The following is a 13,719-nucleotide window of genomic DNA, read 5'->3' on the forward strand; positions in this document are numbered from 1 at the left end:
CAAAAGTAAAGAAAAAAACGAAGAAATAAAAAAGTGAAAAAAAAAATAAAAGGAAGAAAGAATAAATAGAAGCAAATGAGGGATGCGGGACTGACATACAACCATCATTTTATGTTTTTTATGTTGTCATTTTCTTTCTTTCTCAGAAAAAAAATTCAAAAATAAAAATAAAAATCATACTTTGGACAGTAGTAAAATCAATTATAAAAAACTAGATTAAGATCTATTCGAAAGTTTAAAGTACCAGGCATCTCACAAAATTAAATCAAAATTTTAAAACTCATTTTACGCACACACAAAAAAAAAAAAAAAAACTTCATTTAATCTAATAATCTATACTTGTCGCATGTTTATATCAATTCCTTGAAAAGTTACTTTACTAACTTTTCTCGAAAACGGATTATTATCGTATTGAATTATTAAATATTTCCTTATTACTTTTATCAGCTGAATTAATGATCTTTTCAAGATTTATAAATAAAACTAAAAACAGGAAAACATAAATAGTCCAGCTTAACCCTAAGCTAATTATAATTAAAATTTAACCAGAATAATTTTACTTATGATGATATAAATATAACAACAAAAATTATGAATTTTTTTCATTAACAACTAATTTTAATAATAAAAAATTATTAATTATTATATTAATTGATTTAAATATTAATTTATAAAATAAAATATTATTAATTATTAAAATATTTATTACTATAAATAAAAAATTATCAAATTTTTATTAAAAAAATTTAATTTATAAATTAATTATTAAATATTAGTTACTAAAATTTTAACTAAACTGAAATAATTTATAAATTATTCTTTAATTAAATAATAATTAATTTACGAATTAATTATAATATATTATTTATATTAATGACTATTTTAATAATTAATAATTTTTTTATTAATTTGATCATTATAATGATAAAGAATATTTTATTATTAAAATTAATTATTATATAAAACTTTTGGTTCTTTCAACAAATAACACATATAACTTATAACGATTAATTTAATAAAAATAACTACTATGAGTGTTTTAAAACAAATTAATAACACACAAAATAGTAACATAAAGTTAAAAAAATCACAATAATAAAGTGAAAAATTATGAATATATATATATATATATATATATATATATATATATATATATATAATATACTATGAAAAATAAAAATATAATACTTTGACCATAGTAGAAATGAATAAAGACAGATCTATGAATCTCTTTCTTCTTTCTTTTCTTTCATAATTAGTATCTATCAAAGCATCCGAGGGAGCTTCCACGTGGTTTTCCTCAAAACACGCCACGTGGAACCATTTAACAATTCCATCAATGAATTCTTACGGAAATCCCCACTTTCATTTTTTACTTCATCCCATGATTCATGGATTAAATATGACTTTAATTTCTACATTTTTCTTATAAACTTTGATTCTTATATTTTCAAACCTTTTTTTTCCTTAATTTATTAACTAACAATTGTTTATGGTTTATAAATAAATTCCATAATCAGGCACTTAAATTCATAAATTTTAAACGATAATTCTTCTCGTAACCAAGATCATAGTTTATCCAACAAATTTTCGTACACGATTGAGTTAACTACATATTATGTAGTACAAAATCACACTCAAGATTAATGAAGGTAAAATGTGTAATCAATACTTTAATCCATGGAATTCCATAAAAAGAAAAAAGTATTTTTTATATATAAAACTCAAATTAAACATCACTGAATATCATGTATTATGACATTTCATAAAATATTATTTAAAGCAATAATAACAAAAAATATTGAAATCAAACTAAATCCATGAAAAAAAATACGTAAAAAACTTTTTTCGAAACGTAATTTAGAGAAACATTTTTTTATTATATTTGTGTGATAATGAAAAAAACGTATTTAACACACATCTTTTATTACGTTATTTTTCATTGTAAGATAAATTTAAATAAAACCCATGAACATCGTATTCGAAATTCGGAAGAGTGATATAGAAAAACAACGTTGTCGTTTAGCAATTTTATTTTGCGTGTGTATATGATTAGATTAGATTTGACATAACAGTTTTTAATTGGATGTAGGTGTTAAATTTTTGCAAGTTAGATCTAGGCGGTGTTTAAATTAATTAAACTATGAAAAGGGATGTAACGGCTACTAATCCTAACTTAATTTTTTAATGATAGCTTAGTTTAATAAGTTAAATTAATTAATCATTTAATAGTAGGTTATAGGCTAATAATAAGTGATGGAGAGTGAAGTAGGAAAAAGGTTTTGATGAAATTCATGAAATGGAATCTAAGTTCTTCTTGGTCCACACTTTGTGTGTGGGTCACCATCATCACATTTCATAAGTTTGTGTCATCATTCTTTTTCTTTTTTTTTTTTCTTTCAAGTGAGGAGCGTGTGGTACTTTTATTTTTGTCTATAAATTCTAATTATGGAAGTTATATGGGGAATTTGATTTGGTATTTGAAATTTGATATTTAAAGTATGATACATGTTTAGGGAATATTTTTTATTCTCAAGGGGAGGATGAAGACAGTACTTTACTATTTGTATTATAATTGTGGTATGACTCACTCGTATAGAAAAACGATCATAGATTTTTAATTTAGAAATTTAAGAGTTAATGTTTGTAAATATTTTTCATTGTATGCGATTTAACTTTTTCTTATCTGAATATTTTATGTAAGACTTTCAAGTCATATTTAAAATTTTAATTATTTTCTTATCCAGTGAGTTAGTGTTTTGGTTTCTTAACTTTTAACTTTTAGTTAAAACTGGAATTAATCTATTTTTGAAAATTTAACTCGTCTAGTTTCAATTTTTGAAATGTGTAGATTTAATTTTGTTAAGTTTTTTAACATTTCAAATGCGTTTCTTAGTTAATATCGAAATAAAAATGTATCAAATGGTATAAACAACTAAAATACTATCATAAAACACATTCAAAACGTCTTTCAATTATCTTGACATTCCCAAATAATCCTAAATGTTAAGTTTTTATCATAATGGAATATACTTGTTTTCACATAGTCAATTACCAAAACAATATGTTATTATAAACATATTCCGATGTTAGTACGATATCTATGTTAGGATTTCTTTTTTAAATGATAGATTATGAATATTTATGATATCTCGTATATGAATGTCAATGACACTATGTTCGATCCAAAACTTTTAATGTATGACTTTTTTTCCTTATATATTATTCAAATTCCTTATTTTTCTCATTTATATTACTAAGTCGTGTTTAAAACATAAGTATTTAAAAAAAATATATAAGTCTCTAACATATTCATATTAATTATGTCTTATCACATACTATCACTTAAATACCTTGATTATCATTGGATTCTAAAAAATTAAGATTTGAATTAATTCAATGCAATAACATCTGTTACATTATCTCAACATGAAAAAAAATCATAATCAATTTCTCCTTGATATCTTAATTTACCTTATATAAATTATTAATGAAGTTAGTAAAACTATGATATATTATAAGTTCTTTATTTAATACTCACAAAATGAATATGAAGTCAATAGATATGAAAGAAATTAAAGTTGGAGTCAAAATCAAAATAGAGGAAGAACTAAAAAAAGTGTTTACGTAAAAGAAAATAGAGAAAAAAATTATTATAAAATTCAATATTTCAGAATATTTCTTTATGTAAAAGAGAATAAATAAATAAATAATTTTACTTTAATGTAATATAAAGAAAATTAAAACTAAAAGTATATGAAACTCATTTTTTATTAGTAAAAAAGTAATTAATTAATATAGTAGAACACTTGTAGGATGTTCTAACTCTTTTTTAAAAAATAACTTTATATACAAGAGATGCAAGAAGGCTAACATCATGAGCCTTGATAAAAAGGAATACAACGACCAAACCCTTGTCTAACCTGGATACAATATATTAAGTGCAAAGGCTAACATCACAACCATCCAAGGAATTCCAATCCATTACCCACCCTAAATACATAGCATAACCACATACATCTCCAAAGTACAAAGATGATAGAGTGATATTATAAATGAATAAATGAGCCCAACACATCCAGAGATCATCACCACATCCCTGATTCCTCTTAATACATTTAAGGGTTCCAACATGTAGTTTTCACATTGCCCATGTAGCCATGCCTCGTCCGCTGTATATCCAAAGCATAACCTGACCACCTTAACACTTGAAACAAACAAAGTTACTAGTTCACAAAGATTTTAAGCACAAAACAGGACAAAAATTCCAATCACTATAAGAGAAGTTGACAAAAGGAATTTTACGTTTTATCCAAAACCATGTCATAACTTGAGCTAGACCAAAAATTTCCTCTGGTCTACATTTCCCTCTTTAAAGATTATTAAATTCCTATGTTTCCAAACTTTCCCAATTATTGCTAGCCACATACCTCTCTAAATTGTATTTTTCTTACTATTAAGAGCATTGAGGTGAAAATGCAAAAAGTTTGTCCTAGCTTGATTGTGACGCATCGAATTTATTCCCAACCATTTATCACACATGTTCCACACCTTTTGAGTTACTCTCAATGAAAAGAACAAGTGTTCTACACTCTCCTCAAATGATGAACATAAGTCACATAAGGTGTTTTGCAATTGGATCCCTCTTGCGAATAGTTTAATCTTTGTTGGAAACTTATTCAAGAGTATCCTCCATCCTAATAATTATGTCTTAAAAATAACCTTAACGATCCATAACTTGTTAAAATCGTTTACCCTCCTCCCACTTATATTTTCCTACAAAATATTATAAGCCGACTTAATTGAGAAAACACCCTCATCATCTTTCCAAATCCAAGTCTCTATATTAAACTCATGTCTTAATAATAAGATATGCATTCAAATTTTGTGATCGTTGTGAACATTTTGTTGATGAATGATTTTGGATGGTAATATACTTCCCAAAATTTAATGTATCTTACAAAAAATATGTTATTATAAAGTTGTTTTAAATGAATTTTTAAATTTGATTTCAATAAAGAAAAGGTAATTAAAACTCATTAATTTAGAAAAAAAAGAACACTATGACAGATTGAGCTTTTGGCTTGAGATAATATATTTGAAGTAATAAATGTTGGTGGAAGAAGGGTGCATTGGATTGTGAAAGTTTCATCGTAACACTGTAGATCACATGTTGCTCACACTTTATTTTAATTCAACCAACAAACTTTTTTTAATGCTTCTTTCTAAAACAAGGTTAGCACATCATTTTCTTTTTTTTTGTGTTAATGGCAACTACAATTTGTTCAAAAGTCTTTTTCTAACCCTTATTGCAGCACCCACTTGTTCCTTTTTTTCATCCATAATTTTTTAATTAATTAATTAATTAATTAACTTTGTGTATACCATTGGAAAAGAAATTGGATGAGGCCAAAAATTGTGATGGCTTTTTTGCATTACGGTTTGGAAATGGCAGAAACATTTGGTGGGGGCAGCATGTGCAGAATCAGTAGATAACAAGAACATGACAGAATATTTATTGTTTCTGATTTAATTTTATCATTAAAATACTTAAAAGGACACCAATATTTTCATACTCATTGCTTTCTTAATTTAAAGAACAAGAGACTATACTAAAAATATTATTCTGCATTTGTGTGCAACTTTCTTATCAAAACATGTACTTAGATACTAATTTCTATGGGCTAGCTTTGCTTTTATGTTAATTTACTATTGTGTAGACGGATTTTTTTTTAGTGTAATTTTTTAAAGCTTAATATTTGAAATAATTAAAAAGGATATTTTCTTTTGTTAGCTTATTTATAAATTTGATTTCTCTAAAAAAAATCAATTTTCACATTAAATTTAAATTAAATTATTAACATATTTTATATCTTTTAACTTAATTTGCCTACTTAAATCAATTTTATAAATTAAATAATATTTTGAATAGTAAAACAAGTTTCGTAATTTATTTATTTCTTGTAGTAAATAAATTGAATTCAATTATATTCTGAATATGAACAACATTGCTTAATTTGAAAAAAGAAATTGGGACTTAATTGAATAAAAAACTAAATATGAAAATTCAGTTGAGAACAAGATAATGACACTTGATATTATCATTGTCATGTGGTGTTGACATGTGACAATGTCATTCCACGTGACACGACATAATCTTGACTCATGAAAAAAACTTAAAAAAAATTAAAAAATAAAATAAAAAACAAAAATACTTCAAATTGACATATGATATTTACAAAGACGACATTAACACTATTTATACAAAAATGACCTAAATTGAATATTTTAACAAAAAATTTGACTTAATTATAAAAAAAAACAAATTGAATAAAAACAACAAATACGAACAAAAAATAGTATTTTAACCTAGAAAAAATATAGTTAACAATAAAAATGTCAAAATGGGTTAGGCTCGCCAGCCCGCCAAAAAAAGGGCGAGCCGAGTTGAAATTTTCAGCCTGCTTAGCCCGCCAGTTTAGTGGGCCAAAATGGGCCAGCCCGCTAATCCACTTTTTTATTTTATTTTTTTATGTTTAAAATAAAAAATAATTAAAAAATAATACTTTTTTATATTATATAAATATATATATATATATATAATATTTATAAACAAAAATTTATAAAAAGTTCAAAAACAATTTAAAAAATTTAATTTTTTTTTTAAAAAAAAACAGGCCAACACACGGACTAGTCTGCCCTAAGACGAGACGGATTACAATATTCAACCCATTTGTTGGTGGAGGATCAGCTCAATCCGACCTGTTTTTGGTGGGCCACAGACAGGTCGGGCCAAAACGGGTCAGACTAAACCGTTTTGCCACCCCTAACTAACAATGGACAATGGATGAAAAGGTGAAATTGTTCCGGTAAACTTGGTCTGGTTGTGGTATGCCATTTGGTAAGCATGAGTTGAGGTTGATGAAAGAGAATCGATTCTATAGAGAAAAGAATCAATTGTGGATAAGAGAATCGATTCGTTTTATTTGATTTAATTTAAATGTTTTAAAGGAAAACCCAACAACCTACTTATGAATCAATTTGGAACAACTTTAACATCGGTCGCGTTGGGTTAGATTCGGACCCAACCTAACCAATCCAGCACAATTTGAATCTAACATTGTTAAACCCATATCCAATCATGCATTCATCTTTTTGCCTTTGCACAATTTGTGACTTTGACATGAATGTTTGTGTGCATGTCAAATTTATTCAGAGTAAAATTATAATCTTACTATCTCATTAATTAAAATTTTCATAAAATTTTCTTTTATTTTTCTTTACTTTCTATCTTTTATCTCTTAATTCAAACAATTACATTTTTCACTCTCTTTCTTTTCAAATTCATCTTTTTATCATTTCCTTAAATCCATCTTTTAAATCTTTACAATATAATCTTCCAACCAGTTATAATATTATACATCATAAAAAAAAAAATGGTATCATCTACTAAACAAATATATGTTGAAACGATAGGTAATAATATAGCTTTTGTTTAAGAGTAAATAACAAAAGCAAAGTATACCCTATTTGTTGAGATAGCAATTTGTGGCAGAAAAAAAATTCTATTTATTTTTATAATAAGTATTTTAAAAGATATATACCAACAATAAGTCCTGATTGATTGTTTTAAAATTTGGGTTAGAAATTTAACGTAGAAAAAAGGTCATTCATAGGTTAAGAGTTATTTGAGATTATTATTATATGTATTTTAATTTAATCATATCTTTAATTTTATTTTATGTACATATTTTTTGAATAATGAGATTCACGTAAAATAATTAAGTAGAATCAAACTTAATATTTTGAATGAAAAAATATGGAATGGTAAATACTTTTATTGTAGATTACAATTATTGGTATAACAAACAAATCACTTTATATTCAAGGAAAAATAATTTCATATTTTCCGGATGACATTTGAAAACAAAAAGTATGGGAGTAGTATGTACCATAATATTTTAGTAGATTTTTCCAAGAGATAATTGATTTTCAAACACTATTCCTAACATGAATTTTTAAAGAAGTATATTTATGATTTTATTTCTTCTATGGTATTAGATTTTATTATTTTTTTTCCTTTCTACACAATATGAAACTTAAAATTATACCTACACTTCTAATATATCTTTTACTAGTTTATATGAGTTTAAATAGTGAGTTATTCTAGAAAATTTACATCATTATTCTCATAAACTATTTTTTTTCATAAAATTGTAATATTTCTACTTAACTTTAGAGCCCACAACTACAAAATTACAATTAAAAGAATTTTTTAGGTTTAATTAAATTATAAGTAGTTTATAGATTTAAATCTTTTTAATTAAATTTTTATTAAAAATTCTATCCATTTGATTTACCACATAGTCATTATTTCTGTCTTCTCTCCAACTCATCGATCAATTTGTGTACTTTCTCTTTTAACATCTTTTATCTTGTCGATCAACTTACTTTTGAAAAAAATAAATAAACAAGTTTGACTGATAAATTAAAAAAAAAAAAAAGAGAGAAAAAAACGATTATGTTAAAGACAAGATAACATAAAAATAGTCACATCATCTCAACAAAAATCACATAACAATATTTATATGAAATAAAATACATTTTATGTACTCAATATAACAATTTTAATAGAAATTTATTTTAAAACACTAAAATTATGAGTTGGCCAATATTTTCAAACTTTAGATTCCTTTTTTCACTCATATGACTCATCCTATTTAAAAAATAAATAAATTCTTGCATTCAACTATCCTACTCTCACTTGGAATCTCTCTTTCTAAGTCTTATCTTATTTTTTTCACTTTGCATTTGTTTTCCTCTGCAATACTTTTATGTGTTTAATGATTTGACACTAGAACTTTTTTTTCATATGGCAGTTTTGTCATTGACAGTCAGTGTACAAGAATCTCATTCTCACGAAGAATCAAAACAAGGAATAGTTCAGAAATAAGTGAACTAACAGAGTTTGTGACTAATCTTCTAGCAATTTTACAAATTTTTATGTAGAATTTTCTAACATCATTTTCTACTTCCGAAACAACACAACCATGTTTGATGAATTTCATGAAAATAAATGCTTTTTGTTTGCTACAGTTTGCTGAAAAAGCTTAATAGCAAGGCTCCAAGAAAACATGAAGATAAATAAATTGTGTATGCATTTAGAAAACAAGTTAGAAACGTTGACGAATGTACTGAGAACAAAAGCATGCTTATAAAGTTGTGAAGTTAGAAATAATAGAACAAAGTGTTAATCATTAAACTATATTTCATGAATTCAAAAGTGCATATCATACTATAGATTAAGAACGCCTATGACCCTAAAAAACTCTTTACTTAAAAGGTTATATACATTATCTTGGAAACAAAATCTAAAATCTATTATTAGTATAACTAACCCCTCTTAAATCCTATTCACAAAAATCTTGAATTCAATATAGCAAACCATGATTAGTTTATTACTCCTCCAGTTCATATAAATATTGTTTGAGTAATTATCCACATGAATCTAGGGTGAAAACCCCAAAACAAATAACATTTTAAGCCAAGAAGTGACACTAATTAAAGGCATTTTATGAAACCAGTTTATCAGAAAACTATACATATAAACTACTACACAACTCTGAAAAGTGATTCTAGTTCTATAGTGATCTTCACCCTATATAAATACAATACAGAGAGTAGGTAGAGTGTGACTTAGCTTTGTGGATAAAATACTTTACAACAAAACCATGGTTTAAACATCTAAATGCCATTTAGAACCTTTGATGCAATTCCCATATGAATAATCTAACCATAGCATCGAATTGGATCGTTGCATCCCTTTGAAGCAGATTGCTTGGAGCCAAATCTGCCACCTTTCTCGAGGTACTGTTGATGGTATTCTTCTGCCCTGTAGAACTTCTTGGCAGGAAGAATCTCAGTAACAATCTTCCTGTTCAGCTTCTTCTGTTGCTGTTCCAAGGACTCTGTGGCTGCCTTCTCTTGTTCAGGTGTGTAAAAGTATATTCCAGACCTGTATTGTGTTCCCACATCATTACCCTGTCACAGAGGAAGAACAAACTGTTACTTAGCACTTCAGCCACATCAGATAACATATTGGAAACAGAAATCACAAAACAAGACAACACAGGATGTTCAAACATAAGTGCATCAATTAGGAAACAGAAATTATTAGCATCACCCAAGACAATTTATCATGATGCAAAACGATGAACTATTTCAAGTAGAGTTGGTGAATAATTCTAAAGAAACTTTACATAAATAATCCACAAGCCCAGACTTGTAATTCAGATCAGGAAAGTGTAGACATCAAACTTGAAACCAAGGTTATCACTCGAAAGTCTACATAGACTTGTGGAAACTTTATAAACTTAACCCATAAACCTGACTTGTAGACATGGTACTTACAACAAACCAGACCAATACATTCAATTAAGCAAGACTATGTTTATAACACAACTAAAAGATAAAAATTTACCTGCCGATTCAGTGCAGTAGGATCATGTCTAGCCCAGAACAAACCAAGCAAACTCTCATAGCTACATTCATTGGGGTCATATTGGACCCTGACAACCTCCGAGTGGTGTGTGGTCCCTGTACACACATCCTCATAGCTTGGATTATGCAGTAGCCCTTGGCTATAACCAACTTCTGTCTTGGTCACCCCCGCTGCTCTCTGGAAGGCCAGCTCAACACCCCAAAAGCAGCCAGCACCAAACTGGGCAAACTGTTGAACTGGTTCGGGTATGTCATCATCTGGTCCTTGAGCAGCTGCTGAGTTAATGTTTTCTGCTGCCCTTGGGCTACCCAACCCGACGAGTCTGCTCAACAAGTTCATGGAGGACTTGTTACCAGCAATATTTGGATGATTTTTGCAGAAGCAGCAACAACACTTTGCAGAAAAACCTGAGAGTGATGGAAGGAGCTTCGTTTTGAAAAGGCTGGAGAGAGTAGAAGAAAGTAACACAGAAGGAACTGATTGAGCAGGTATGATGCTTCTTATGGCTGCAAGGAGTTTGAATAGAATAAGCACACTTCTCTACAAGATTGACAAACTTAAACAAATAACCAAAAGCCTAAAAACAAGAACTTAGTTTTACTCCAGTGTACACAATACATGACTATACAAGACAGCGATGTCAAGCTCCTTATAATATAAGAAATTTTCTCTCAACATAGAAGAACACACAAGAAACAACAATTGAAAGAGAGAAAACAGGCATGAGATACTGGACTGTCTGTCTAACTACACAACACTGCGATTTATACCGGATGAATAATTACAATTAAATATTCGAGCCTTTGTTCATATAAACATAATATGATATGCACTGTCTCACTAACTTCACACGTGCTGTCCATCATCAGCTTTTTATCGCACTCCCTTTTAGCCAACTATACTAATACTATACACTTTATCATGGACCTATCAGAAATCTATTAAAAAGCTTTTACTGCAAATGAAAAAAGAAACCTAAATTACTGCAATGTTGGTGAAGAAAAGTTTTTTGCATTGCAGTGAAACCAAATTTAAAATCTCAATTCTCTGACAAAAGAAAGTAGACCATGTGTCCACACTAAAATGGTTAATCACTTGTCCACTAATAATTGCAGAATACATAAAGCCATAAAAAATCCTCCAACCAGCTATTTAAAATTCATAACCCAGTCAAACAAAAATGGAGACACTAAGCAGCAAAATTACATATAGCAATTACTAATTGTTGCAAAATCAATCTAAGTCTTGAGTGCCCTAGAAAGTTTAAAGTTAATAAACTATGCTTTCATATACATATATGTGCGAATTAATATATACATGCATATTTGTATGAAATGCTCCACAGTACAAATACAAGTTCATACCACCCATGAAATGAAATGTAATTGCTTGTTTTGTGTAGCCATGTTTCGTCTCTCCAAATGTTAAGTAAAAAGTATGTTCCTGAATCCTGACTAGTTAGCTTCATTTTCATCAAAATTCATATGCGAAAAGTTTGTACTGTATAGTATTTCTCATATATGCATGCATTAATGGTCACAGGATACGCACAGACAGATAAGAAGACAAACCTTTCAAATATGACACAAATTCATCTATAATCTATTTGTAGTTTAGTTACAAGGATTCAGCTGGTTAACAAAAAGAATTCATGCTATAAATACATTATAAACTGAATGAAGAGTAAGCCAAAAAATTATATGTAGCTATTGCTAGTTGTTGTAAAATCAATCTAAACCTTGAGGACAATTTTTAAATAAATGAATGAATTATGCTGTTCTATATACAAGCAAGAATAAATTAGCATGTACATGCACGTGTATTACTAGTCACATATGTACCAATGATGCACATATCACTTATACTATCTTATTATTTTCAAGATAAGTGTACCGACCTATACATATGTATCCGATACACATGCATCCGAATACCTGTGCACGTAATCACACGACATAATCAAACAGACTTTTGTATATGACCACAAAGGTCATCTATTCTTCGTTTAATTATAAGCACTCAGTAGGTTAACACAAAGGATTTATATTATAAAATTCTTATTTTGTTGGTCTCTCAGAGGCAGTCAGTTTATAATTACCAAATATTTTCTTAATCTCATGAACAAACAAATTTAATAGTTAAATTCAAGGACTAAATTAGCTTCTTTTTTTTTTCCATTCCAATAACCAAATCAACCAGTTATGCCAATTTCATGAACTAAAAATATGAAAATTTAATTTACTCAAACTTTTATCATCCCATATAGATGGTTTTCAGTTTTCTAACTCATAAAATACCCACAAGCTGACATAAACTGAATGGAAATTGCAAAAGAAACGCCAGACAAAAAAAATAAAAATCAGAACTAGGAATGTTAACAGTGGGATTGGCTGAAAATTCCAGAGAGAAAAATGAGGCAAAGCAAAAATAAAAGTCAAATCCAACACCAACCCTCCAACAAATTATTCCAATCAATCTCCACGAAAACAAAGACAAAAAATCAAGTACAGAAACCATAATCCCTTTTCATCCTATTTTTCGCCGATCGCATGCAAAGGGGAAAGAATGAAAATTGAAATGGAAAAAGAAAAAGGGTAACTGCGAAATAGAGAAAAGAAGAGGAATCACACATACCCAGTGAAAGAGAGAGATTGAATTGCGTTGAAGAATGAGAAAGGATGAGAAGTAGAAGAAGCGGAGGAGGAAGAAAAAAGTTGGGAATTGGGTAAGAGTGACAGCAAACCAAAGGAGATTTCCACGTTGTTGTGGTTTGGTGAAAAGGGACCAACAAGGTTGTTTCGTTGATATTCCCAACTCAAAATCTACTTTCTCTGGTGCGACTTTTTTTTTTCTCAGATAAATTCAAATAAAAAAATCTCTCGAATGATTTTTACTGTTTACACCCACAAATCGTTCACGGCACTCAGAATTTTCACTGGCCTTTACTTCCTGTACCTCACAATTTCTTCCACACCACCCAAATTTTCAAAATAACTATTTTATTCTATGTAAAAGTAACTTTCCAATTACATGTTTAAAAAAATAGAATAAATTTTCCGAAATATAATTTTCTGAATAAAATTTTCAAAACAATTTTTAAAACAGAATTTCTAGAACACATCAAATACATTTTAAAATAGACATTTCAACAAAAAATTGCCAGAACCAACTTTTTAAAATACATATAATATTTTTAGAATGAATTTTTGAAAACATTC

At 27.8% G+C, this 13,719-nt stretch overlaps 1 protein-coding gene across 1 annotated transcript; it reads right to left on the reverse strand.

Moving 5' to 3' along the window:
- Window positions 1-9,503: 9,503 nt before the first annotated feature.
- LOC114188704 (peptide methionine sulfoxide reductase-like) lies at window positions 9,504-13,343 on the reverse strand. Its single transcript, XM_028077321.1, has 3 exons — window positions 13,136-13,343; window positions 10,481-11,007; window positions 9,504-10,041 (listed from the first exon to the last, which is right to left on the reverse strand). The coding sequence occupies exons 2-3, from the start codon at window positions 10,838-10,840 to the stop codon at window positions 9,790-9,792; spliced, it is 612 nt and encodes a 203-aa protein (XP_027933122.1). The 5' UTR covers window positions 10,841-11,007; window positions 13,136-13,343; the 3' UTR covers window positions 9,504-9,789.
- Window positions 13,344-13,719: the final 376 nt, after the last annotated feature.

This window comes from Vigna unguiculata, chromosome 6 (genome assembly GCF_004118075.2).
Source record: "Vigna unguiculata cultivar IT97K-499-35 chromosome 6, ASM411807v1, whole genome shotgun sequence".
Lineage (NCBI taxonomy): Eukaryota > Viridiplantae > Streptophyta > Magnoliopsida > Fabales > Fabaceae > Vigna > Vigna unguiculata.

Excerpts from the sequence above, each read along its gene's own strand:
- LOC114188704 (XM_028077321.1), bottom strand. The coding sequence starts at position 10,840 with ATGAACTTGTTGAGCAGACTCGTCGGGTTGGGTAGCCCAAGGGCAGCA. Across the intron at positions 10,042-10,480 it reads CTACTGCACTGAATCGGCAG|GGTAATGATGTGGGAACACA; the intron begins GTAAATTTTTAT and ends CCTCTGTGACAG.